Genomic DNA, 26,512 nt, shown 5'->3' on the forward strand with positions numbered 1-26,512 from the left:
CAGTATTTCATATTTTGAACAGCCACAATATTGCACAATAGGATAATAAACTCAAGTACAGTGCAGCCTCTTGCAAATAAACAGAGGTAGAACACAAAACTTGCAGTGATTCTGGGTAAGAATATGGTATTTGAAGTCTGCAAAAGTAAGAGTTTGAGAAACTTGTATGTTGATGAGGTACAGATGTAGGAATCATGTATGTATAGGAATGAATTTATGTTGCTGACGTCTGCACTATATCTAAATATATAAATTGAATTGAAAATGGACTGTTCAGCTTTCAAATTTTCTTTCTATATTCCTGGATTATTTTAGAGTTAAACTGCAAAGGCAACATTTGTGAGCAATGTGTATATGGTCTCTCGGGTAATTAGTTACATAAAGCAGCAGTACCACTATTATTAATTCTCAGATTTCATATTCATAGCAAAATACTTAAGGTTATGGACTTTAGCTCTGAAGTTCCACTATAATGGGTGTATCGACTACTCGGTATATTTACCCATCACTAATTTCTGAAGTGATTTAGACTGGCAATACTTTGTCAGTCAGTGATTGCAAACAGCATTTAGCGAAACTGAAAATATGCCTGGTTAGATATTCAGGATACAAAGGCCAGATTTTCAAAAGGACTCTTCAGCCAGCATCTTCCTTTTACACAACTAACTAAAGTAGCCAGATTTTCAAAGTCCACAGCTCCCTTTGACAGCAAAGAAAGCTGCTGCGTTCTAAGCATTTCTGAAAATCCTAGTCACTTAATTTGGGTGTCTATTAGAAGCAGAGTTCTTTTGAAAATCTATCCCCAGTTGGGCATACCGAGCATTCTGGAAAATTGATCCTTGTATATTTGCAACGTAAAAGTTACAAGAAATGTTCTGCTCCACAAAACTGTCTGCACCAACGTTAGCTTCTAATATGATTGGTTTATTTTGTTTGCCTAAATTAAATCCTAATCCTGCAACACTTGCTCATGCAAGTAATTATTTATGCAAGCAATTTCGTTGAATATTGATGTCAGTGGGTATTTTGTATGAGTAAGTAGTCCAGAATAAGGAGGGAATCTCTATTTAAAAGTTTTATTATCTCCATCCATTCTTTATTTTTTTATTTTATTTATTATTACAAAACCGCTTTCTGGTTATCAGAAGTTACCAAAGATACTTCCAAAGTAAAAAGAATGCATTTCTGTTAAGGAGATGTAAATGAATTATGTTGACATGTTAATCAGTGTTTAATCTACATGGTTCAAAAAGCTCTAGTGAACATAATAAATTAACAATGGTTAATATTTGTTCCTCTTCCTCCCCTTTGGCAAAGCTCATGTGACTTGTTCATTTTAGATTACCCTGTTAAAGTCAGGGTACATTTCTTTGTAGTTAAGTATATTATTTATTTGTAGGGCAATAGCACGCAAGCCCCAGTCAGAATTGGGGTCACACTGTGCTAAGATATATAGAAACTCAAAAATTGATTTGTTGTTTATCTGAAATATAAATATACTACAAAAACAACTTGAAGCTACATCCATTTTGAGGGTACAAGTGCTTAAAAGAAGGAAATGGCTAAAATATGGTGTGATAAGTGATTGCATTTAGGATTTTTTTGTGCCAAGATTTATGGAACAACTGACATCAGGGAGTCTCCAGTTAGCTAGGCAATGTGCATATTTATTTTGGAGTTAACAGCAATTACACTAAACTATTTAATGACTTAAGAACATGATATTTTTCCTTAAGGACTCATTTTTTATTAACTACAGTGGTACTTTTCACAGCCTCGGAGTCATATCCATGAGGAAATGTATGCCATGAGAGTTAAGTTTTGACCCTCTTGTGAAATGTTAAGGGTGTGAAATATTTGCTGTGACATTTGGTTTGTTTTTTGTTACAAAAAATTGCTTAGTGGAAGCCTTTCTGAAAACTGTAGATGTCTGGCAAGCTGTATGGTCCAGCAGCTAGGTTGTGGGACTAGGCCTTAAGAGCCCTGGGTTCTAGTCCGGACTTGTCCTAGGAATCAACTGGGTGACCTTGTGCAAGGCATTTTTTGCGCCTGTTTTCTTGTCTGTAAAATAGAGATATGATCCTTACCTACTGAGAACTATAGATGAAAAGCGCTATATAAGCACTATATAATTGCTAAGTATTATCATTATTATTAGTGGATGTCATCTCAAATTTGTCAGACACTGCCATACTATCCAACAAGTATTGGTAATACTAATAACAAAGAACATTTACTCTTATTTTTTGCCTCAGTTTGTTTAGATCATCATGGATAGGAAATGCTTAAGCCCTTTGAGAGGATTATATATATTATTTTAGGAACTTGAATTTTTTACTGAAACTTGCATTCAATTCCTATGTAATTCATCTATCATTTCCTCTGTGAATTTCTCTGTTTATTTTAGACCCAGTTACCTTAGGGCTTGTGTATAACTGCAATGGCATGACTTTTATTAAAAAGGAAATTAATTTATATGCCTGCATCTGAGGACGCACAATCTTTAGTAATTACAACCATCTGAATTTTTTTCCCACTGTTGAAGACAATCTGCCTTCATTTGAGATAACATTTGTGTCTGGAATAAAGCACATATTGTTTTGTTTTCTAAAGGAGATGCTTGAAATTCGTGAGGAAAGCTGGGAGTATTGAAATGGCAGATATGTTTCAAAAGTGCAATGAATATGTTAATTGTGTTGGTATTTTGAACCTCATGATGCACATTCCAAATTAGCAGTACTTTATACCATACTACCATGGGACATCTTAATTTTCAACTCTTAAAAATATTGTTATTGCAACCAGCTATGGCTGCACAATTGCAGCACTTAAAGTACTAGAATTATCTATGTAAAATATCAGCTAGCCTTAATTGATAAATGCATTTGAAAAAGTCTGATTTACGTTTATAGAAAAATCTATCTTAAAAAAAATCATTATTCGTGTAAGTGTATATAACTTCCCTCTCTGTGGGAAGCATTTTAACAATTTTCTCAGATAATATGTACACGCACACACAAACATAGTGTTGGCAAAATAATCTTGCAGTACCCGTACATGTTGTTATGGTTGCTGAATGACAGCTGTGTGTAATATTTTAACATTTTTCTTTTCTTGGTTTACATATGTCAAACTGTTAAAATGTCTTAGTGGAAAATAAAAGAAGAATTAGAAAAGTTAGAAATACCTGCATTGTTTCTCTCACACTCTGTATTTCTTAAGTCATATAACACTGGTGAAAATTTAAATTTATTTTTTATGATAAAACTCTTTCTTTACCCAATTTTAACCTCAGCTCGGTTATTATAGGAACTTCTGATCATGCTCACTATAGTGAAGGTTGCAAAATAGCTTCCATTCTAATCTTCTGTTTTCTCTTTCTCACAAGTTTCTAAAATATTTATTTTCTGAGGTAAAATTTTCCAGGATTGATCTTTTCTTGGAGGTGAACTTTTATCCTTTGTTTTGAATGTTTCACAGCACGGATAGCCTTTCTTTTTTCCCCCTTACCTCTCTTGCTCACACTCACACACACACACACACACAATGGGAATTCACTAAATTTGCATCCCCACCACCCAGAGGGGACAGTACTGGTCCTTAAATCCCAATCCTGCAGTTGATAAGGTGTGGGTGGACTGCTGCTCCTATCTAGAGTCAAAGGGGCTCTGTGTGGAAGGAGTAGTCTACTAGCATGCAGTTAATTGCAGGATCAGAGGCAGCTGATAAAAATGTACTGAAATATATGTACCTAGATAGGGATGAGTGTGGAATGTAAAATACTTGCATGCTAGCTAAGGGCTGTGTATAAAGAATAGCTATTCCGCTTAAAATTCACACCGTGCCTCATTCCAGAATAAATGTAATGTGTAGACAAGCCTTTAATAATTTGGGAGAAGATCTGTCTAATAAAAATGCCATATTTGACTAATTCTAGTTCTATTTTTAAAATATACAAGTATAGTAAAATGTCTGAGGTATATCTCTCTACATAGGTTTAATTAATATGGTATGACATCTGGCCTATATTGTTTTGGGAACATTCCACTGCCCTCCAAATATATATTGTGACAAAGTTCCTCCTCTGCCTTGGTGGGTCTTGCGCTTATTGGCAGATTTGCTCGCCTTGGAGCTTCACGGCAGCCCTCAGTTTGGCTGTTTTCGTGAACCCACAGTCCAGGTCAACTCCTCCTGTGTCTGACCAGAAGTTGGGAGGTTTGGGGGGAACCCAGGCCCACCCTCCACTCCGGGTTCCAGCCCAGGGCCCTATGGAATGCAGCTATCTAGAGTGCCTCCTGGAACAGCTGTGGGACAGCTACAACTCCCTGGGCTACTTCCCCAGGGTCTCCTCCCAGCACCTTCTTTATCCTCACCATAGGACCTTCCTCCTGGTGTCTGATAATGCTTGTACTCCTCAGTCCTCCAACAGTATGCGTTCTTGCTCCCAGCTCCTTGCCATCACACACTGAAGTGAGCTCCTTTTTAAACCCAGGTGCCCTGATTAGCCTGCCTTAATTGATTCTAGCAGCTTCTTGATTGGCTGCAGGTGTTCTAATCAGCCTGTCTTAATTGTCTCCAGAAGGTTACTGATTGTTCTGGAACCTTCCCTGTTACCTTACCCAGGGGAAAGGGACCTATTTAACTTTGGGCTAATATATCTGCCTTCTATCACTCTCCTGTAGCCATCCAGCACGACCCTGTCACAATATGAATAAAATTTAAATCTATAATTCATTTTCAGTGATAAAAATTAAATCAATCTGTCATATGTGTTTTTAAACTGGATTAAATGAAGTAACTACAATGCTGGTCCTATTTTACATAGATGTCTCACTCTCCAGGAGAAATAGGAAAGCATGTGTATTGTTTAATGATCAGGAAAATTTTTAAATGTTACAGAATAAAAAGTTTGAAAACTGATCTTTAAAAAGTTTAACCACATTTTCCTTCTAGCTTTTTAAAATATTTAAGCTTCACTTCATAACGTCCCTCTTTGTGGGAAGTGTTTTAACAATTTTCTCAAAAAAAAAATCTAGATTCTTATCAGTTATGTAACAATTATAGTTGGGATTTTTTAAAATACATCTGTTCAGTTCAGAAATGAAATCATGCAAAATGTATCCTCGTGTTTATAAAAGAGATTTTCAAGGTGTTTAATGTACTTAGAAAATGACTTTCAGTTAAAAGATACAGGCTAGAACTGTAAGAAATCCAGCCCTTGATGTTTTTAAACTATATTTCCAAATGATTTCTTGAAGACAAGGACTTCATATACTCTGCCAAATTTCTGCTACGCTGGAGAGTACGCAGATGACTGTTTAATGCTCTGTGCCACCAGACAAGAATCTTATTTCAAATCTTAATGAACAAATATTTTCTCTTAAACCTCTCAGCTATTTTTAAAAATTAGATTAGTAACAGACAGCTTTAGACACCTGCAAAACCTGTAGCCATAAGGGGGGCAAGCTAAATACAAAATTAACTTTCATAATATTTTTTGAAAAAGAAAATTTTCCCAGAATAGGCACCTCCAGGGCACACTCAGTTTGGATTCCACACTAAATTGCAGGAATAAGGTCATCTTGTGGTATAGTCTTGGTCACTTGCAGGGCGGATACAGGAAATTCCAGGTTTGAAGGATGGGAAGGTTTTAGGCTTTGCTCCCACTTCTAACAAATGTTAAAAGGCAAGGCCTACACATTCAGTAAATATAGGTGCAGTTATACACTTAAAAGAAAAACTAGGTCCTAAGCCTGCTCCCATTGAAAATGAGTTTTGCCATTGACTTCAATGGAAAGAAGTTTGGGCCTTTAGGGGAAAAAAAAAAAAACACTTTTCTGTTAAAATCTTCCAGGATACTGAGAGAAAGTTACAATGAAGACAATTCCTACAGCTGGAAGAGACCCTGCTCCCAAAATGACATGCTTTTAGTCCCCAGTCTAGCAAAACAGCTAAGCACCTATGCAGGGGTGGCAGGTTTGTAGAAATGTTGGTGGTGCCCAGAACCCACCCACTCCCCAAACTCCGCCCCCCACCTGCCTAAGGCTCTGGGAGGGAGTTTGGGTGCGGGAAGGAGGTCTGGGGTGCAGGCCCTCGGCTAGGGATTAGGGTGCAGGAGGGGTGCAGGGTGCAGGCTCTGGGAGGGAGTTTGGGTGCTGGGTGCAAGCTCCGGTCTGGGGCAGGGGGTGAGGGTGCAGGAGGGGATGAGGGGTGCAGGCTCTGAGACAGAGTTTGGGTGTAGGCTTTGGGCTGGGGCAAGGGGGTGAGGGGTGCAGGCTCTGGGATGGCATTTGGGTGCAAGCTCTGGCCTGGGGGTGGGGGTGTATTCAAGCCTAAGTTAAGACTGGGAGTAGTTGAGTCATTATACTATGTAAAACTATTTCCCCTTGTTTATTCTCCACCCCCCCGTCCCCCCACCCCCACTGTTCCTCAGACGTTCTTGTTAACTCCTGGAAATGTGCTGGAAATGGCCCACCTTGATTATCACTTCAAAAGGTTTTCTCTCCCCCCACCCCACTCTCCTGCTGGTAATAGCTCATCTTAAGTGATCACTCTCCTTACAATGTGTATTTTTCCATGGTCTGTGTGTATATAAATCTCCTCACTGTTTTTTCCACTTTATGCATCCGATGAAGTGAGCTGTAGCTCACGAAAGCTTATGCTCAAATAAATTGGTTAGTCTCTAAGGTGCCACAAGTACTCCTTTTCTTTTTGCGAATACAGACTAACACGGCTGCTACTCTGATACTCACACAGAGAGAGACTCAAAGCGATACTTTGTAACAACAGAAACAGCACACAGAGACTCCCCGCCCTTTCGTTGTATTTATCTCGCTTTGTTAACAATTGTGATTAAAATAGAGATAGAGGAAGTATGTGGATGGATGCTTGGTGTGGATAATAACTGAATGATCAGGGAAGTGCCAGCCTAAGAATCCAGTGTTGATCGGCCGAAGAAGGCATCAAGTGGAAACAAGCAGAGGACCCCCAGAGGGCAGACTGGAATCCACCCAACAGCCTCAAGGATGGGAGAACCGAAGAGCAAGATAACATCTGGCAGCATGGAGTCATCAGGAAGGTGCCATCTGCTGATTGATTCAGCAACAGCATGATGAAGCAATTCCCACAGACTGGTATAGGAATAAATTCCTCTAAAAATGGACTCCAGAAACTGAGAACTTTGGGGTCTGATTCTGCAAACCAACTTCCAGGAGCATCAGATTAGCATCTGACAAGGCCCTATTCCCTCCTCGTGTCCAGGCCACCTAGCCAATAGCTTGGCAAGAACAACTCTAAGTCCAGTAACTATGATAACAACCTTGCAGAACCTGTGTGTCTGTATGAATGAATGTGTGAATAAATATGAAATTGAATGGAATGTTATAGCTATAACTAACTGCTTACTATGATACTTTCTGCATTCACAATAAATGTGGCATTTTGCCTTTTCCCCTTTAATAAGATCCTGCTGGTTTTTATTAAGGGAGAGGGATCTCCTGTTTGCTTAATAACTCCTGCCTCCGTGAGACGCGGTAGCTATGTCGGTGGGAGATGATCAGGTGTGTGGTCAACTCACACGCCTCAGTAACATAAATTATACCGAAGTAACCAGTGTTGTAGAAAAGGTTTCTGGATATTTTCCTGAGCTGAAGAAGAGCTCAATGAAAGATCTTCTCTCTTTCACCAATAAAAGCTTCTCAGTTTGTCAAATAAAAGACACAACCTAGTCTCTCGAAGAACCTGTGTAGTGCTATTCACTTACATGGGATTACTCACATACTCAAGTGCTTAACTGGAAACTCATCAAGATACTAAGGGATCCTTGCTCTTTCACTGAAAAATTCACCAGAGGAAAAGACCTTTAAGAAATATAAGCTCTTTCAACAGGGAACCCTTGAGCCTAAAGGCCAAACGAATCTCAGCGACTAAAGAGCCTTTCCACCCTTCTTTCCCTCCTCCCTGCCAGCAGAAACTAAATTGCCATGGCACTTCTGCCCTATGCAAAAAAAACCCGGAGGACACAGCTACGGGCGGTCTCTTTTATGACAAAGGCGCCCCACTACCAGGGTGATAATGGCACTTCTGAAGCCTGAGATCCATAGCTAGATGTCTACGCTGTGAGTGCGGGAGGGCAAAGAAAAAGGAACTCAGCCTATAAAGGCGTAAACTGTGGCTTAGGTACTTGGAAGCAGGTGTGGTAGGTGAAAGTAGTGGCAAGTGGTGCTTTAAATGCAGCCGACCTCCAGAGGCCAGTCTCGCACGAATGCAGTAAAACGTGGCAGTGGCCAGAGCGGGAGCTCTAAAGAAGAGCGTGGAACCAAAAGCTCACTCCTTCGAGCCGGAGTCGAACCAGCGACCTAAGGATTCCCAGGGGTATTAAGCCTACAGTCCTCCGCTCTACCAGCTGAGCTATCGAAGGAAGACAGGTGCAAAGGGCCCTGAGTGACTCAAGGTGTCAGGCAGAAGTGCCACTGGCACTAACTGATAATTATAGGCTTGCCTCTGCCCAGCCCTTGAAAAGAATAAGCGACACACACCTATCCCTTCATCCTCCCGGCTGCCGGGTCGCCGCCTACTCTACCCTCAATTCACCCAACGGCAAGGCCGCACACATATAGCGCTCAAAGGCCCCCTAACAGGCATGGCACGAAGACAATGCCGCAAGGTAAGAACGGAACACCAGGGGGCGCAACGCTAGCATCCTACCACAGGGGACCCGGGATTGTCTCAAGCACGCGCAGCACAATGTTGGGACCCCAGCCCTGATTCCCACCCAGAACAGGGACGGTGGTGCAATGGAAAACATGTTCGCAGCCTCCTGCCTGGCTTGAAAGGGGCCTTTTAAACCACAACATTTTCTCCGTCCATTTCCCTTCCCTTTCGTCAATAATTGACACATTCCCGCTCGTACCCTTTCACACCCGACTCCGCCTCCCGTGCCTACCTCAGGAAAAACAAATACAAAGAGACTGGCAAAAGGAAAGAACTGAGACACACACTCTCCTGAAAGAGACGCTGCCCCTTTTGCTGCCTCAGGACAAAAGGCTTACCGCAACGCTCCTTTCTGCGCAGACATAAACCCTGTGATGTGGGCGCAAGCGGGTGGGGATGGAAAAAAGAGAAAGATGGGAGAGGAAGTGCAGCAGCAGCCACCGCCGCCTGGAGAATGCGGGCATTGATCCCGCTACCTCTCGCATGCTAAGCGAGCGCTCTACCGTTTGAGCTAATTCCCCATACTCTCACAAGGAGACCCCGCCCCCTCCGCCACGCACTGTCAACTCAGCGCACACCCCATCCAGGGATCTCTTCACACCGCAAAACAAACTACCTTTATGCTTGCACACCACCTTGGAAAGGACCTCCACCCAACAAGGACACGTGACATAGCAAAGCACGCTGCTCCCCTTTCTTGCCTTTCAACAAAATAGACCTTTCCAGAGACCATCAGAGAAACTCACACACGCCCAGGCCTTGCCCTCCCACACATACCGAACGCTTCTGTTCATGACAAGAAGAAGAGCAAAAACTGCAAAGTAAAGGCGACGAGGTGCCTCCCTGCGCGCCTATTCGCTGCACAGGCCAAGGACAGCAAAGCTTCAGATTACCTACGGATAGCCCGGCAGCTCCTTGCCAGATATTCTGCCAGATCGGGCTTCTAGCAATTCTCCGCCAGAAGCCTTTGCAATCGCGGTTGCCCAAAGACATCCCAGCTCGACAAATGTCATGGAGAAAAGCCCAAAACGGAAAAAAATGGGACCGCTCCCTCACACTACTCCATAAACTGAGCTCTATGACGCCGAGGAAAGATGGACAAAGAGAGAGCAAACCACTGAAAGGCACACGTTGCTACAACATTGAGCATAATAGCCCGCCGTCAGCTGCGCACACAATAGGTTGAGCCTGAAGGACAAGGGACTCTCAGCGACTAAAGGGCCTTTCCTTTTCCCCCTACGTTCCTCTCCTCCCCGCCACCAGAAACGATGTCCCCGCGGCACCTCTGCCCCAGGCAAAACACCACGAAGACAGCTTGGGGACACAGCTACGGCCGGTCTCTTTTATGACAAAGGCGCCCCGCTACCAGGGTGATAAATGGCACTTCTGAAGCCTGAGATCCATAGCTAGATGTCTACGCTGTGAGTGCGGGAGGGCGAAGAAAAAGGAACTCAGCCTATAAAGGCGTAAACTGTGGCCTAGGTACTTGGAAGCAGGTGTGGTAGGTGAAAGTAGTGGCAAGTGGTGCTTTAAATGCAGCCGACCTCCAGAGGCCAGTCTCGCACGAATGCAGTAAAACGTGGCAGTGGCCAGAGTGGGAGCTCTAAAGAAGAGCGTGGAACCAAAAGCTCACTCCTTCGAGCCGGAGTCGAACCAGCGACCTAAGGATTTCCAGGGGTATTAAGCCTACAGTCCTCCGCTCTACCAGCTGAGCTATCGAAGGAAGACAGGTGCAAAGGGCCCTGAGTGACTCAAGGTGTCAGGCAGAAGTGCCACTGGCACTAACTGATAATTATAGGCTTGCCTCTGCCCAGCCCTTGAAAAGAATAAGCGACACACACCTATCCCTTCATCCTCCCGGCTGCCGGGTCGCCGCCTACTCTACCCTCAATTCACCCAACGGCAAGGCCGCACACATATAGCGCTCAAAGGCTCCCTAACAGGCATGGCACGAAGACAATGCCGCAAGGTAAGAACGGAACACCATGGGGCGTAACGCTAGCATCCTATCACAGGGGACCCGGGATTGTCTCAAGCACGCGCAGCACAATGTTGGGACCCCAGCCCTGATTCCCACCCAGAACAGGGACGGTGGTGCAATGGAAAACATGTTCGCAGCCTCCTGCCTGGCTTGAAAGGGGCCTTTTAAACCACAACATTTTCTCCGTCCATTCCCCTTCCCCTTCGTCAATAATTGACACATTCCCGCTCGTACCCTTTCACACCCGACTCCGCCTCCCGTGCCTACCTCAGGAAAAACAAATACAAAGAGACTGGCAAAAGGAAAGAACTGAGACACACACTCTCCTGAAAGAGACGCTGCCCCTTTTGCTGCCTCAGGACAAAAGGCTTACCGCAACGCTCCTTTCTGCGCAGACATAAACCCTGTGATGTGGGCGCAAGCGGGTGGGGATGGAAAAAAGAGAAAGATGGGAGAGGAAGTGCAGCAGCAGCCACCGCCGCCTGGAGAATGCGGGCATTGATCCCGCTACCTCTCGCATGCTAAGCGAGCGCTCTACCGTTTGAGCTAATTCCCCATACTCTCACAAGGAGACCCCGCCCCCTCCGCCACGCACTGTCAACTCAGCGCACACCCCATCCAGGGATCTCTTCACACCGCAAAACAAACTACCTTTATGCTTGCACACCACCTTGGAAAGGACCTCCACCCAACAAGGACACGTGACATAGCAAAGCACGCTGCTCCCCTTTCTTGCCTTTCAACAAAATAGACCTTTCCAGAGACCATCAGAGAAACTCACACACGCCCAGGCCTTGCCCTCCCACACATACCGAACGCTTCTGTTCATGACAAGAAGAAGAGCAAAAACTGCAAAGTAAAGGCGACGAGGTGCCTCCCTGCGCGCCTATTCGCTGCACAGGCCAAGGACAGCAAAGCTTCAGATTACCTACGGATAGCCCGGCAGCTCCTTGCCAGATATTCTGCCAGATCGGGCTTCTAGCAATTCTCCGCCAGAAGCCTTTGCAATCGCGGTTGCCCAAAGACATCCCAGCTCGACAAATGTCATGGAGAAAAGCCCAAAACGGAAATTAATGGGACCGCTCCCTCACACTACTCCATAAACTGAGCTCTATGACGCCGAGGAAAGATGGACAAAGAGAGAGCAAACCACTGAAAGGCACACGTTGCTACAACATTGAGCATAATAGCCCGCCGTCAGCTGCGCACACAATAGGTTGAGCCTGAAGGACAAGGGACTCTCAGCGACTAAAGGGCCTTTCCTTTTCCCCCTACGTTCCTCTCCTCCCCGCCACCAGAAACGATGTCCCCGCGGCACCTCTGCCCCAGGCAAAACACCACGAAGACAGCTTGGGGACACAGCTACGGCCGGTCTCTTTTATGACAAAGGCGCCCCGCTACCAGGGTGATAAATGGCACTTCTGAAGCCTGAGATCCATAGCTAGATGTCTACGCTGTGAGTGCGGGAGGGCGAAGAAAAAGGAACTCAGCCTATAAAGGCGTAAACTGTGGCCTAGGTACTTGGAAGCAGGTGTGGTAGGTGAAAGTAGTGGCAAGTGGTGCTTTAAATGCATGCTTGCACACCACCTTGGAAAGGACCTCCATCGAACACGGACATGTGACATAGCAAAGAACACTGCTCCCCTTTCTTGCCTTTCAACAAAATAGAAAAAAGATGGACAAAGTGAGAGGAAACCATTGAAACGCACGCATCTCTACAATGTGCAGTGTAATCGCCCATCGTCAGCAGCACACACAATAGGTTGAACTGAGGATGTCCTACGTCAGGTGCGCATGCGCCTCTCAAGGCCTTGATCGGAGATTTTTAGTTTGTGTTTGTTTGACCCCTTCAAATGCCCTATGCCGCCGCGTGCTGGATACCGAGTCTACATAGGGCTGCAAAGGTGAACCACACCATTCCTTTTCCATCTTCTCAGCCAGAGACAGAGCTGTAGAATGTCCACCTTCAGCTTTTCTTATATTTCTGTGGCGGTTAATACAGTTTTTATAGTTTGGTTGTTAGTAGAATTACAGTTAGATAAGTAGTGAAAGGATCATTTAACTCCTCTCGTTACCAGTGGGGATAGTTATGTTTTTTCTTGTCAGGGCATGCCTGTCTTGCCAGGTTTCAAATGTTGCCTCTCCTGCCAAGAGGCCTTACCTGTAAGCGACGGCATTCTAAGTGTGTCCATTGCTTGGAAGAGTTCTCGTTTTCCAGATGTGCAACTTCTGCCTGGCTCTCTGATAGTGTAAGAATTCTTCCCCTCCATTTTGTGCCCCTGTCTTGTCTCTCTGGAACAGGCATGAGTCATTTTACCAGAGAAAAACTGCACGACATTTACCCTTGAATGTTGTAAGACACATGACCAGAGCTGAGAGTAAAATGAGGTCTGGCCATGAAGTATCTCTGGGCCGAGCATGCCCAATAGTAAAAATTACATAAAATGAGGTATTGTCACGAAGTAAATGTCCTGGAGCATGAGTAGTAAGGTCAGATGAGGTAATCTTGGTTCTAAAGCAAAAACAGTTCAAGCAAGCATGTGCAGAATGAGATAATGTATGACAATGAGCATGTGCAGTACAAAAAGTAAAAGGGTGACAGAAAAGTTCAAACAGCCTCAGCCTTAACTGGCTTTGGCCAGCTCAGGGCTGTTTCCATCGGTTATCAAAAATGAGGTAATATTTGGTAGTGAGTATTGTCAGTATGAAAGGTGAAAGGTTAGCTAAGTAGATGAATCAAGCTTGCTCAATAGAGGTCTGATGGCCAATTGAACAGTGTATAAATTAGTAAGTTATACTCCTGGGGGAATTTTCCACCACTGTGCGCACGCCTAATTTATGTGCAGCGCATATTTTTATTTTTTTCCACAGAAAATAACTTATGCTGGAAAGTGCTGAAGTTCTGCCTTTTGCCCACTGTGGAGGGTGCTGTGGTGCTAGAACAGAGCAGCTGCTCCCAGCCAGCCCCAGCTACCATAGGAAAGAGAAAGAGCTTGCAACACCGCCTTCAGAGCGCCTGTTGGGCCAGGTCATGAGACAGATAGTATGGGGCACATTGGGCTGCTGGGGATCACAGACAGGGGTTCATAAGCGCTAGTGGGGGAGGACAGACTGGAGCAAGGGTTGAATTGGAGTGGACATGCAGGGCCACAGGGGGGAAGAGTCTGATTGGGGGGCACAGAGACACATGGGGACAGGGGGAGGCAGTGTCTGAGTGAGGGTGGAGGGGCACATGTGGACGGGGGGGTGCAAGGACACATGAGGACAAGGGCAGATATGCCTTACTGAACTGGAGAGGCTAGGGGTCAGCCACAGTCTGCATGGGGGAAGCTCCCTAATAGCAGTGCCAGATTAACGCATAAACTAACTAAGCTACGGTTTAGGGCAGGGGAGGGCAAACTATGGCCCAACCCTCTTTCAATCTGGCCCATGGGATTGTCAGCCCGGTGGTGCAGCGGGGCTAAGGCAGGCTCCCTGGCTACCCTGGCCCCACACTGCTCCCGGAAGCGGCTGGCACCACATCCCTGCGGCCCATGGCGGTGGGGGCAGAGGGCTCCGTGCACTGCCCTTGCCTGCAGGCACCGCCCCCTCCAGCTCCCATTGGCCGGGAACGGGGAACCACGGGCAATGGGAGCTTTGGGGGTGGTACACACAGGCCTGCCCCACCCCAGTCCCAGGAGCCACTGCCGGACATGCTGGTCACTTCTGGAAGCGGCGCGGGGCCAGGGAGCCTGCCTTAGACCTGCTGCATGCCACTACCACCCTGGAACCGCTCGAGGTATGCAGCACTGGGCTAGAGCCCGCACTCTGAATCCCTCCTGCACCCAGCACCCCAGCCCCGAGCCCCCTAACCCCTTGCCTTGAACCCCCTGCCACACCCCAACCCTCTGCCTAGCCCCCTCCTGCACCCCAACCCCTTGCCCTGAGCCCGCTGCTCTGAGCCCCCTCCCACACTCCGCACCCCTTCTGCACCCCAACCCTATGCCATGAGCCCCCTTCCACACCCTGCACCCCTTCTGCACCCCAACCCCTTGCCCTGAGCCCCTTCCTACACACCGCACCCCCTCCCACACCCCGCACTCCCTCCTGCACCCCAACCCCCTGCCCCAGCTCTACATTCATGGCCCTGCATACAATTTCCCCACCCAGATGTGGCTCTCAGACCAAAAAGTTTGCCCACCCTGGCTTAGGGCCTCACAATATGAGGGGTCTCTAAAAAAGAAAAAACTGACTCCATTTCAGATTTTATCAAAATCGGTTGATAAAGGAAATATGGGAAAAAGAAGATTCTCTTTAAATTACAGACATTTTTGTTGAAATATGACAAAAATATACACATCTGGCTACACAAATACCCTTACCCTTCACTAATTGTTCATTATTGACAGGTGGGAAGCCAGGGCTGAGAAAAAACGATAATTGTACTTGTAAAAATAGTATTTCTATGAGTAAGTCTGCTATCAGTTTCCTAAAGCAGCGTTTTGTTGGCCAGCTGCTACTGGTAAAATTCTGACCATGCCTTCATAACTTATTTAAATAAATAAATAATCTCACAGCTGATAAAACTGGGAAAAATGTGAGGTCCGAGATGGCAGTGTCATTAAGCAATCCTGCCAAGCTCATACTCCTATGGGACTCGTCCTGGGAGTGACGTCATGTATCGTTTTCTTAGGTGTTAGTGTGTTCTTTCTTCTTTTGAGCTGTACATATGTACAATTGTGTATTTTAGTGGGCACGCCACTTTCTGCTTCATGCGCTGTCCATGCTTCACATGACTGAGTTTGCAGGTGATTGTTCTAGGGACTTGCGTCAAGTGGATCTTGAGGAGGATAAATTTGTGTTGGCTTCCCTCCCTGAGTTTCGGGAACCTTCACAATAAATATCAGAGAGTGCTGACAAAAGGATAAATAGAGGGTTTTGAGAGAAGTGAAGGAAGATATACATATATATCAAAATATTCTGAGTACTTTTTGAGCAAGTTATTTCAAACTATGTGCATATATGATTTATAGGCTATTAAATATTCATTATATTTGCTTGAATGTAGGCTAGTTTTTCTCACTTTCTCAATGGCTGTCTAGAGATTACCAGTCTTTTTTCTTGTAAATTTCTTCTTTCTCTGTTGTGCATATAGCTTGTTGTCACTCTGTGTGTCCGAGGTCTTTACTCGAGATTAATTAGTGGTCCTGGGGGAGGACAGAGGATAGAAAAGCAAATGCGAAGAGAGATGTCTGCCTAGAAAAAAGACTGGGATTTTCTGCTCGGCAGGTTTGGAGTACGCAAGATAATATTTTTTTATAGAATCATAGAATCATAGAATATCAGGGTTGGAAGGGACCCCAGAAGGTCATCTAGTCCAACCCCCTGCTCGAAGCAGGACCAATTCCCAGTTAAATCATCCCAGCCAGGGCTTTGTCAAGCCTGACCTTAAAAACCTCTAAGGAAGGAGATTCTACCACCTCCCTAGGTAACGCATTCCAGTGTTTCACCACCCTCTTAGTGAAAAAGTTTTTCCTAATATCCAATCTAAACCTCCCCCATTGCAACTTGAGACCATTACTCCTCGTTCTGTCATCTGCTACCATTGAGAACAGTCTAGAGTCATCCTCTTTGGAACCCCCTTTCAGGTAGTTGAAAGCATATAGGTAGTATGCTATGTAAAAATTCTTATATAGACTTATAAATCACATATCTTATACATAATACATTGTATTTTTATAGTATGGCAAAAGAAAAATCTGAACAATTCATTGTTTCATAGTGAAAATTAAATCAGAATAAACATTTGTAAATATATTTTATATATAATCTGGATAAACTTTGTTTTTCCCTAACAAAATTAATCAAATGATTTTTCATTTATTCATATGAAAAGAAAGATAATTTTACTAATTCATGGTGTAAAAAAAATTATATATCCTCTCTTGTTTTCCTGTGAGAACATAGATAAAATAGCACTAACTTTCACAGAAATATCCTCGTAAAATAACACAGGTTTTCGGCATACATATATTAATAAAATATTATTTGTTGTTGTGTATATATATATAAAATCTCAATATTTATAATATAATATTTTTTTACTGGTTTTTTAAAATGATTTTGGCTTTTTTTTAATCTAATGGTAACAAACTGGTCAGGAGAAAGGTCATTTTCACAACTGAAATATATCAAGAATGAACTGCAGACAACAATGCTGCAAGAAAAGCTATTTGCCCTAAGCATTTTGTGCGTTGAAAGTGACAAACTCCATAGCTTATCATTTGAAGACATCATCAATGTCTTTGCTCTCCAAAAATCACAAAAGAAAATATTTTAAATTTCAGTGTTAAAATTAATGTGATGTGCCAACAGACATACTGCAGGTTGTACTGCTTCCATGAAGTAAGCTGGTCTGTTTAACTGTAACTGCTTTTGTGTTGCTGTAGATATAAAGTTTTCATATCTACTAATTAAGAAATCATAGATGAAAATATGTTAATTTGAAACTATTTTACAATGCAAACAGGCATATTGCAAGACGTGTTTTAGTTAGATTATTATTCTATTTTTACAACTTTGCTTTGTATATATACAAATATAAAGCTTTCGTGTTTATATATTCAATATCCTTTCTGTGAAAATAATTAATTCTTTTTTTTATGGTATGGGGCCTCTTACACTTGACATAGTTTAGGTCCTCAGAATGTCATAATCTGGTCCTGGACTCCCTAACTATCCTTGCCCCCACAAAAAAACCTGTTCTATACTTTTCCCACCCAGACCCAACAACCCTCCAAGTTCACACCCAGGCTCCTTCCCAGCAATTACTCCCCTCTCCCTCAGCTCCTCCATTACCTCTGACTCCCCCAACTCTTTGCACTGCTTCTGAGGGGTGCAGGAAATATGGTTCTGTATTGTAGTTTAAATGAATTATTACTCAGAGTTCTGTATTAATATGCATAGTAAGGAATCTATTTGTCAAAAAACATTTTCTGAATCTTTTTTATTGTTTGTTTTGTTACAGACATACTTGCTGACAGGTATTTTGAAATAAATTACCAAAATAATTGAAGCTAGTGTAATTATATTGTGTTATTTTGACAAATAAAATATGCAGAATTTTGCAGAATTTTTAATTTTTTTTGGTGCAGAATTCCCCCAGGAGTTCAATAAGGCAATTGAATGAGACAGTTGCGAGAGATATCGGAAAGCTGCCCAAGAGGACAGAAGACTTGCTGGACGGAATAACTCCCAAACGTCGTTTCTCGCTCTGGAAGAGAAAACACCAGCTTAGAATTCTGAAAAGAATACTGCTGAGGAGAGAGAGGGAGTCGGGAGCAGCAACAGCTGCAAGCACCGGCAACTTTCACATCTACAAATAATCAGCAGAGGAAGTAAGTTATTTTATAACATACAGTGTAGCATAGTTTTAGTATAGTATTAGGCCCTGTATATGCTTGAAGTGTGTGTGTATGTCTTCACTGTAATTTATCTATGTTAAACTTAAAAGTATAAGATAAGAACTGCTGTCAGCACAGACCGGCTACAGCACAGACTGTAGCAAAGCACACTGCTTAGAATCATTTAAACGGTATGCTATTGCAGTTTAGATGCTCTTTAACTCACAATTAGGGATTTGTGTCTGATTTTTTCTTTTAGATTATACTGTAATAGGGATTATTAGTTACATTAATAAAAAGATACTTTATTAAGGAAAATAATACTGCCTGTGTCAATAATTTTATTGGAAGGTTATATCTGTGTCCTTTTAATGTTTCCTTAACAATCTCAGAAACCTCAGAAGGACAGACTGAGGGGGGTGATAGGTAGGTTATTTGAAGCAAGCCCCAAAATCTATTTCTTGGGGTAACACCTCAAATCCAGGGCAAAGAATAGCAGTCTGAGTTTAATCTCTCTGTTTATGATGGAATGCTCCCTTCGGCCAGCTTCTGAGTCTGGCGAGGAGACACCCTGCACATCTGTCACTGGACAGATCCAGTGTCTCAGTGCAGGCTTCCCTTAAGAAACATAAGACTTTCGAGGCTTCAGTGAAGGTTTCCTAAAAGAGTGGCATAGATTCTCACCTTAAGGTGCCAGTTTTAAAAAAGTCCAGGTCCCTGGTGAGATCTATGGTCTCCAAAGCCTCAACCTCTCAATTCGGTACTGTTGACTTGAAGGATTCCTCCTGCAGTACCAGCGAGGCCATAAAATCCCAGAGTACAAAGGAGAGACATGGGTCTGATAGGGCCTCAGTACTTTCTACCAGGAAGGAAGGAAAGCACAGACACTTGAGACTGGCATCATCGAGTTCAGCCCAGCTGTTGGTACCCAGGCATGCAGCACTTTCGGCACCAAGCAAGCAATGGCGCCGGACACCATCAGCCTCTACTTCGGTATGCCCCCGCTCCATAGGCAGTGGCCTTGGCTTCTGCATCAGTACCAATCCCCTATTTGGTACCACAGGAGTTCAGATATACTAAGCAACTCTTGATAACAGATGAACCAGAATCCCCATTCCTCACAGGTACTGAGCACCTCTTGGTACCGAGACCCCAATCTCCGGACTACCCTTACCTCCTTCATCTATGTGTCCAACCATCATCCAAGCTCCTGACCATTATCTCTTGTCACAAGACACAAGTCATGCATTTCATCCAAACCTACCAGTCCTCTGCCTCACAGCATGCAGAAATGGAAGAAATTCTTCCATTGGTGGTGTCATCGCTGCCTCCTGCTTGACTTGGTGCCACTTTCAGACATCCTGGATTATCTGTTGCATCTAAAGAAATTGGGGTCACCAATCAGTTCAGTTAAGGTCCATTTGGCTGCAATATCAGTCTTTCATCAAAAAAGATTCTCCATATTTGCTCATCTCTTATATTCTAGGTTTATTAAGGGTCTGGGGAATCTCTGTCTGCAGATTACAAACCCCACCCTGACCTGGGACCTCAACCTTGTATTCAGTTACTTTATGAGACCTCCATTTGAACCAATGGCAATCTGTTTCTCTGTTTCATTTATCTATGAAGATGGCCTTTTTAGCAGTTATCACATTGGTCCAGAGGGTCAGGGAGATTAGAGCTTTGATGGCAGATTCCCCCATTTACAGTGTTCTTTAGGGATAAGGTTTCTTTAGGTCCACTCCTTAAATTCTTACCTAAGGTTCTATTAGAGTTCTACCTTAATCAATCCAATCATCTAAAAGTGTTTTTCCCAAAGTCACATAGTTCTCTACAGGAATCCTGTTTATATACCTTGGATGTTAGAAGGGCACTGGCATTCTATTTAGATAGGACCAAGCAATTTAGGAAGTCACTTATCTTCGTTTCCTTTGCGGATAGATCCACAAGATCCTTGATCTCTAATCAGAGACTATTGAGATGGATATCTAGATGTATTATCACTTGCTATGATGTTGCGGGCATTCATCCCCTCCCCTTGACCCGCAAAGGGAGACAGCACATTCAACCAGATTGCAGGCAACATCTACCGCACTACTGAAAAATGTACCAGTATCTGAAGTACGTAGGGCTGCTACATGGGCTTCAATACATATGTTTGTGAAACATTAGGCCCTGATCCATGGTGTCAGATCCAATGCAGCATTTTGGTTCTGCAATACTGTCTTTACTTCTGGACTCTATTCTGAAGCTTCCTCTTGCATCTGGGGATACTGCTCAGAAGTAACTTGAAGTGGAGAATGCATAGGGAAGATGAGGTTACTCACTTTATGCATTGACTGCAGTTCTTTGAGATGTGCATACCTATTTGGTGCCCCACTACCTCGCCACCTTCCCCTCTGCTTTGGACTGTTCCTTAGGGAATGTTTGGTTGGAGAAGGAACTGGGGGGGGGGGTGCGGGGCTGTTGCCTGCACACCCCTATATAGTCTCAGTGTCTGGCACAAGGAGGCATAGGGCACATGAGCAGGCCAAACAGACACTGCTAACTGACAATCTCTGATCAAGGGCTTGACAGGCACATGTGCATCTGAAGTGGAGCACCCATAGAGACAAACATCTTGAAGGACTGCAGTTACAGATGCTCCCAGGGTTACACAAGACCCGACTTACGCAAATCCGCATTTACGGAAAAAGTTCTGTAACCTAGAAATAGGAGGGCTTTTTTTTGTTTTGTTTTGCATAATGGTCGGGTATATGTTTCCGACTTATACAAAATTCAAGTTACGCAAGGCATTCCGGAACGGAATGATTGCGTAAATCAGGGAGGGTCTGTACCGCACAAAATGAGTAATCTCTTATTGAAGGGACACTTCCCCCGCCCAAAGGAGAAGGTACTCAATTTACACCTGTTCAAGGCATTTCCTAAAAAGCATAATAACATTGTTTGTAATTTAAAGTTACATAGTGTCTCCTCCTTGAGAATCCCAAAGTTCTTTTGTGACTGGGGTTCTAATGGGGAGCCAGCTGTGGTCACTCAATTAGGGTGAACTGCAAAGAATGGGGCAGACAATCCCAAAAAAGATGGTCGATATTCCAATACTTAGATTAACCAAGCCACCACGAAAGAGCTTCTTTATTACCTTACTGGTTACTCAGAAGTCCAAACAACACAGTTCTCTTAAAGTGATCCAGCCTCAGGCCTCCATCCAGGTACCCACGTCAAATATGATGGAAATTTCTGTAAGTCTTATTTCATCATATAAAAGGTTCTACCAATCCCAAAGGATCGGGCCATTTGCTTGTTCCTCCACCATTCACAGTACATTTCAAGAGATGAATACCTAGATATCCCGTGTTTACAATTCATTTAAATGCTAGGACAGGTTTTCTCAAACTGGGGGTCGTGACCCCTCAGAGGGTCACGACCCACTCAGAGGGTCGCGAGGTTATTACATGTGGGGTTACAAATTGTCAGCCTCTACCCCAAGCCCTGCCTCTCCTCCAGCATTTATAATAGTGTTAAATATTTAAAAATGTGTTTTTAATTTCTCGGGGGGGGGGTCATACTCAGAGACTTGCTGTGTGAAAGGGGTCATCAATACAAAAATTTGAGAACCACTGTGCTAGGATGTTCTTTTGATCTCTGAACTATCAGAATACAGTATAGACAGAAACTGTTGATTACATTGTGGGCCCTGCTCATACATATGTAAATACACAAAAACTCAAAACATTATCTCCACACATTTCTGGCCAATGGGAGTGCAGAGCCAGTGCGTGGGATGGGGGCAGTGCACAGAGTCCTGTGCCCCCCCACCTTGGAGCCGCACCTGCTGGCCGCTTCCGGGGTGCAGTGCCAGAGCCAGGACAGGCGAGGAGTAGCCTGCCTTAGTTCTGCAGCACCGCTGACCAAACTTTTAATGGCCCGGTAGGCGGTGCGGACCGGAGACCAGACACCTCGTCACCCCGCAGCAGACACTATTTTGCTGCCTGGGAATGGTGCCTGACTGCCTGGGATGGGGGAGGGAGGGCTTTTCACCTAATTTAAGGACAGGGCCCTAGGATCCTGAACTTCTACACAGTGTGCCTGCCAGAACGGGCTCCTGGTTTGTTTCTTCTTAATTTTATTTTGTAACTGTGTCACCTTTCCCAGCCTGCCACCAGCGATGCGCTCGACATGCATGTGGCATAAGCCTGTGGCCTTAGTCCTGGGCCGGCTCAGGGGCCGCCACAGCCACCGTCGGGGCCGGGGGAGCAGCGGCCCGCCGGCCGCTGGTGGCAGCTCGCACAGCAGCTGACGTTCGGCGCCTTTTCCTGCCAGGGGCTGGGAGCCAGCGGCTCAACCAGCAGCCCTGGGAGGACGGGAAATGGGGCCAGTGTCTCTGCCCCCAGGAGGGTTTGCAGGGTAAAGGCCCCAGTTTCCCGCGGAACCCCACAAAATCTGACACGGAGGCGCAACCCCAGGCGCTCTCGCCTCCAGTGCGCATGCGCGCGAGTCCTCTTTTCTCCCTCCCTTCTGCCCCCTTACCCTCGGCGACAGTTGAGCCAGCGGGAGGCTCGAGGCAGGATTGCAGCCTCTCCCACTCCTGCGGGCGGGGGAACCGTCCACCCGGCAGCCTCGGCGGCGGGCGTTCTGTCGCTCTAGCAACCGGCCCTGAACCGGACGGCTCGAGAACCCGCGCGTGGTTCCCTCACGCCCCGCACCAAGGCTGGCGCTGGTCGGCCGGCGGGGGGCGGGCGGTGCGTGTGGTGGGCGCGGGGCGACCGGCCACGAGCACAGGAGAGGATGGATGGGAGGGAGGGAAGGTGCTGCCGTCGCTGGGGGGATTGGGGGGATGGGCGGGGCGGCGGCGCTGGGCCGTAGTGGGGGGATCGGGCGGGGGGGGGGAGAGGGAGGCACTGCCATCGGAAGGCAGGGGAGGCGCAGCCGTGGATGGAACATATGGGTGGAGGTGGGCAGAGAAGTGCTGCCACCACACTGGGTTAGATGGGCCGGGAAGGGGGAGGGAAGTGATGGGGTGGGAAGGCAGAAGGGGGGTGGGGAAGGGAGCTGTGGGGAAGGCTGCACCGTGGCTCCATAGGGGCAGGAACTAGGGGTGTGGGGTGCTGCAGCATGCCCTGGCTTGAAGTGGTTTCCATTATATACAGGGTTTACTGTTTGATTCAATGACTCTTAGCATCCCCACTATACAAATTGTTCCAGCACTCCTGGGTAGCTCCATGGCATATTAGGGCCTGATATGTACAGAGCAGTGATTCTCAAACTTTTGTACCGGTGACACAGCACAGCTGCTGAGTGCAACCCCCCCCCTTATAAATTAAAACACTTTTTTGTATATTTAACACCATTATAAATGCTGGAGGCAAAGTGGGGCTTGGGGTGGAGGCTGACAGCTTGTGACCCCCCCCACATAATAACCTCACGACCCCCTGAGGGGTCCCAACCCCCAGTTTGAGAATCCCTGGTATAGAGTGTGGGTAGAAGCCTGTATCAGCAGGAAGCACTGAAGTCGCATCAGATGCTCTTCTTGCATTTCACCTGCTGCTTAGTTTCTCAGACTTCATTTCTTCTGTGACACTTTTAGTATTGCTGACCTGAGCCGATCATGATATTGGCTTAAAAATAACAAGATTTTTAAAACAATAAATGCGGAGTTGGTACTATGTGCCTTTGGGTGTGGCACCAAAAATTTTCAAGTTTTGATCCACAACCATGAGAGAGAGAAATGTTGTGTGTGTGTTTTTTTTTTTTAAAGAAAGCTTAAATTCTCATGTAGTCACATGAATCCAGGCGCTGGGGTTTAAGAAGAACCACAAATTTCATGGGAGTTGATAACACTGTGCTCTCCATGATTTGTCTCAGGCCACTGGTGAAATTCTGGGGGAAAGTTTAAGGAGAATCTGCTCAGCCCATTTTGAATTAAGTGAGCAGGAAAAAAGTATACTTTCTCCATTAAATAAACCTAAATAAAGTTGTTTTGTACATGTACAACTGAAAGCTACTGAACTTTAGACTTTGCATGTGGTCAATCCTCCCTAAGAATTTAGGCTGCAGTGGTCTTTTAATATTTTATTTTCATACTTATCAGTGTTGTAAGGGATAAAACTAGGTTTGGCACATTTTCAGTATTAATTTTTTACTCACTTTAAAGTTGCGTGCTCACAAACAGCACTACAGAGTTGTGTTAACTATTGTGCAACTCCAAATTGGTGCATCTATAGCAGCGGTTCTCAAACTGTGTTCAGGACCCCAAAATGGGGTCACCAGGGCCAGCATTTAGACTGAAGCTAAAGTCTGAGCTCAACCCCCACCTGGGGCAGTGAGGCTCAGGCTCCAGCTCCCTCTCCCACCACCCAGGGTGGCAGAGCTTGGGCTCCGCCCCCTCCCTGGTCACGTAATAATTTTGTTGTCAGAAGGGGGTCGCGATGCAAGGAAGTTTGAGAACCCCTGATCATTAGGATAAGACCTGCCACCAACCCCAGTAATAGACAAATGTTAATTTAGAGTTACATTTTTTAACCCTTAAGGATATCAGATATAATTAAAGCTTCTTAGGTTTGGTGTAAATTGATTAACTGCTGATAAAAGTGTTTTTGAAGTTAAGGTTAAGAACTGTTAGTAATTAGTTATTTACCTAAAAGTGGCCAGGAATTATTTCTACTGCTCCAGATAGTAGTGCTGTTTCAGTATGAAATAGACTAGAAGTGGGTGTTGCAAGCCTCCTAAACACACTGAAACAACAAACAAAATATTGTGATATAATCATTTATTTTTTGGAAAAATTCCAAAAACAAGAAAATGAAAACCAGGAGGGAAGCAGTTGATTATAAAAGAGGAGACTTCTGTTTATACATACATGCCTAGCAGTAAATGTGACAGAAATTGCATGGGGAAAATTTACATTAAACTTTAATGAGATTTTTGGTAAAATATGTTTCTTTAACTTTGCCAGAATTTCTGTGTAAAAACACTGTAATCTTATTTGTTCATTTTATTTTTAAGGCACTTTAGAAAAGCCACTTACAAGAATATATGGAATTCTTAGGGATATCAAACCAGTTTCTGTGAAAATTTGGCTAATTACAGAATTATGGTTCGACTAACAGTGGATCTAATTGCTAAAAGCATCAATCACAAAAACCGCAAAGAAGAGTCCCTGGCACAGTACCTGAGAAAGATAACTCACCTGAACTTATCAGATAAAAATATTGATACAATTGTAAGAACTTTTTAATAAATCATGAAAATACTACTTTTATTTTTAACTTAGTTTATAGCTTGGGTTTTAGGATGTTTTAGTGCTGTTTTTGATTATTTGTTAATTGTTGGGAGGACAGTGCTGATCCCTATATTATATTTTTAAACATTGTAATTGACCAAATTTTTTAAAAGGTCTATTTGGAAACACACATTTTAGCCATGTAAGCAATATGGTAGCGTGCCTCAATTTCCCTTTTCATACAGCACATCAGGTCTGGAGTGTCTTTTCCCTTGTGAAAAGTTCCAATACCGTTTACAGGCGTTAACTGTGAAACATCAGTATAACAAGGCCTTTTAACATAAAATATGTTCTCATATATTCCTTTTAACATGTTCAAGGGTTTTTTCAAAAGATTAGGCACATTGTACATTTTTACAGTTCTTCGTAATAGCAACACATTAGTTACAAAAAAATTACCATTAGCAATAACAAATTCATTGCAAGTGTCCATTTACAATCATTTTTGTCATGCCACACCTTTGGCTCAATACCATTGGAGTCTGGGCCTTTTAGGGTTAGCCTGTGGCTTTCCTTTGCAAAATTATGGTCTCTCTTTCCTTCCTGTCCTGAAGGATCAAACCCTGATTTTTCTTTTAGCATGCATTGCTGAATTTTTAAAAATAGATACTCCGGGAGAGCCTGCGTGTACTTGGCAGCACATAAGATTAATTTGGAATGTACAGATATTTGGAATATAAACACCTTATAGCTGTGATAGTACCAGTGGTTCTTTCATATATTCACACACTTCCGTGTTTTATAATTCCCACTGACCAACAAAATTGTTCTTCACCATTGGCCTTATTCTGTTTTCTTAAGGCAGGCAAAACTGTCATTGAAGTCAGTTGGGATTTTTACCTGCATGAAAGGGGGGAGTATAACCTATGTATCCAGCACACAGGAAGTATGTATTGGGCACATCAGCTATGTTACCTAATTTTTTTTTTTATTAAAAGAAAGTAGTATATAAAAGCAATTGCGCTTTGAAGAAGAGAGATGCAGTCAATAGCTTTCTGCCTTTCAAATGTTAAACAATGTTTTGTAGTTTAAAAAGGTTAAAGTTTAAAATCTCTTTTGTAACATTCCATAGAAGAGACAAATATATAGATATTCTTTTAAAAATGAAATTAGTTTGCTATCTTTTAATTGAACTTGAGACATTTGCCACCTTAT

At 44.1% G+C, this 26,512-nt stretch overlaps 2 protein-coding genes, 1 long non-coding RNA gene and 4 other non-coding genes across 10 annotated transcripts in view; 2 read left to right on the forward strand and 5 right to left on the reverse strand.

Annotated features, from left to right (window-relative positions):
* Positions 1-18,229, forward strand: part of COPS5 (COP9 signalosome subunit 5) — a 43,412-nt gene extending 25,183 nt beyond the window's left edge. Inside the window, exon 8 of the mRNA XM_074944282.1 lies at positions 17,827-18,229. Within this exon, the coding sequence (XP_074800383.1) occupies positions 17,827-17,848 (22 nt within the window). The 3' untranslated portion in view covers positions 17,849-18,229. The remainder of the gene's footprint in view (positions 1-17,826) is intronic.
* Positions 8,330-8,419, reverse strand: TRNAY-GUA (transfer RNA tyrosine (anticodon GUA)). Its single transcript is given in 2 exon segments — positions 8,330-8,365; positions 8,383-8,419. It is a non-coding gene; the product is annotated as a tRNA-Tyr (tRNA).
* TRNAA-AGC (transfer RNA alanine (anticodon AGC)) lies at positions 9,161-9,233 on the reverse strand. The gene has a single exon. It is a non-coding gene; the product is annotated as a tRNA-Ala (tRNA).
* Positions 10,346-10,435, reverse strand: TRNAY-GUA (transfer RNA tyrosine (anticodon GUA)). The gene is given in 2 exon segments: positions 10,346-10,381; positions 10,399-10,435. It is a non-coding gene; the product is annotated as a tRNA-Tyr (tRNA).
* Positions 11,177-11,249, reverse strand: TRNAA-AGC (transfer RNA alanine (anticodon AGC)). The gene has a single exon. It is a non-coding gene; the product is annotated as a tRNA-Ala (tRNA).
* LOC141982316 (uncharacterized) lies at positions 17,670-22,863 on the reverse strand. Its single transcript, XR_012638023.1, has 3 exons — positions 22,606-22,863; positions 19,340-19,454; positions 17,670-17,945 (listed from the first exon to the last, which is right to left on the reverse strand). It is a non-coding gene; the product is annotated as an uncharacterized LOC141982316 (long non-coding RNA).
* PPP1R42 (protein phosphatase 1 regulatory subunit 42) overlaps positions 22,610-26,512 on the forward strand; it is an 82,572-nt gene continuing 78,669 nt past the window's right edge. For all 4 annotated transcript variants that reach the window (XR_012638021.1, XM_074944280.1, XM_074944278.1 and 1 more), the window contains exons 1-2: positions 22,610-22,817; positions 25,081-25,297. Coding sequence is in view for 3 of the 4 variants with exons in the window: in XM_074944280.1 (XP_074800381.1) it covers positions 25,169-25,297 (129 nt within the window). In the remaining variant the exon portion in view is untranslated. The remainder of the gene's footprint in view (positions 22,818-25,080; positions 25,298-26,512) is intronic.

This window comes from Natator depressus, chromosome 2, assembly GCF_965152275.1.
Source record: "Natator depressus isolate rNatDep1 chromosome 2, rNatDep2.hap1, whole genome shotgun sequence".
Lineage (NCBI taxonomy): Eukaryota > Metazoa > Chordata > Testudines > Cheloniidae > Natator > Natator depressus.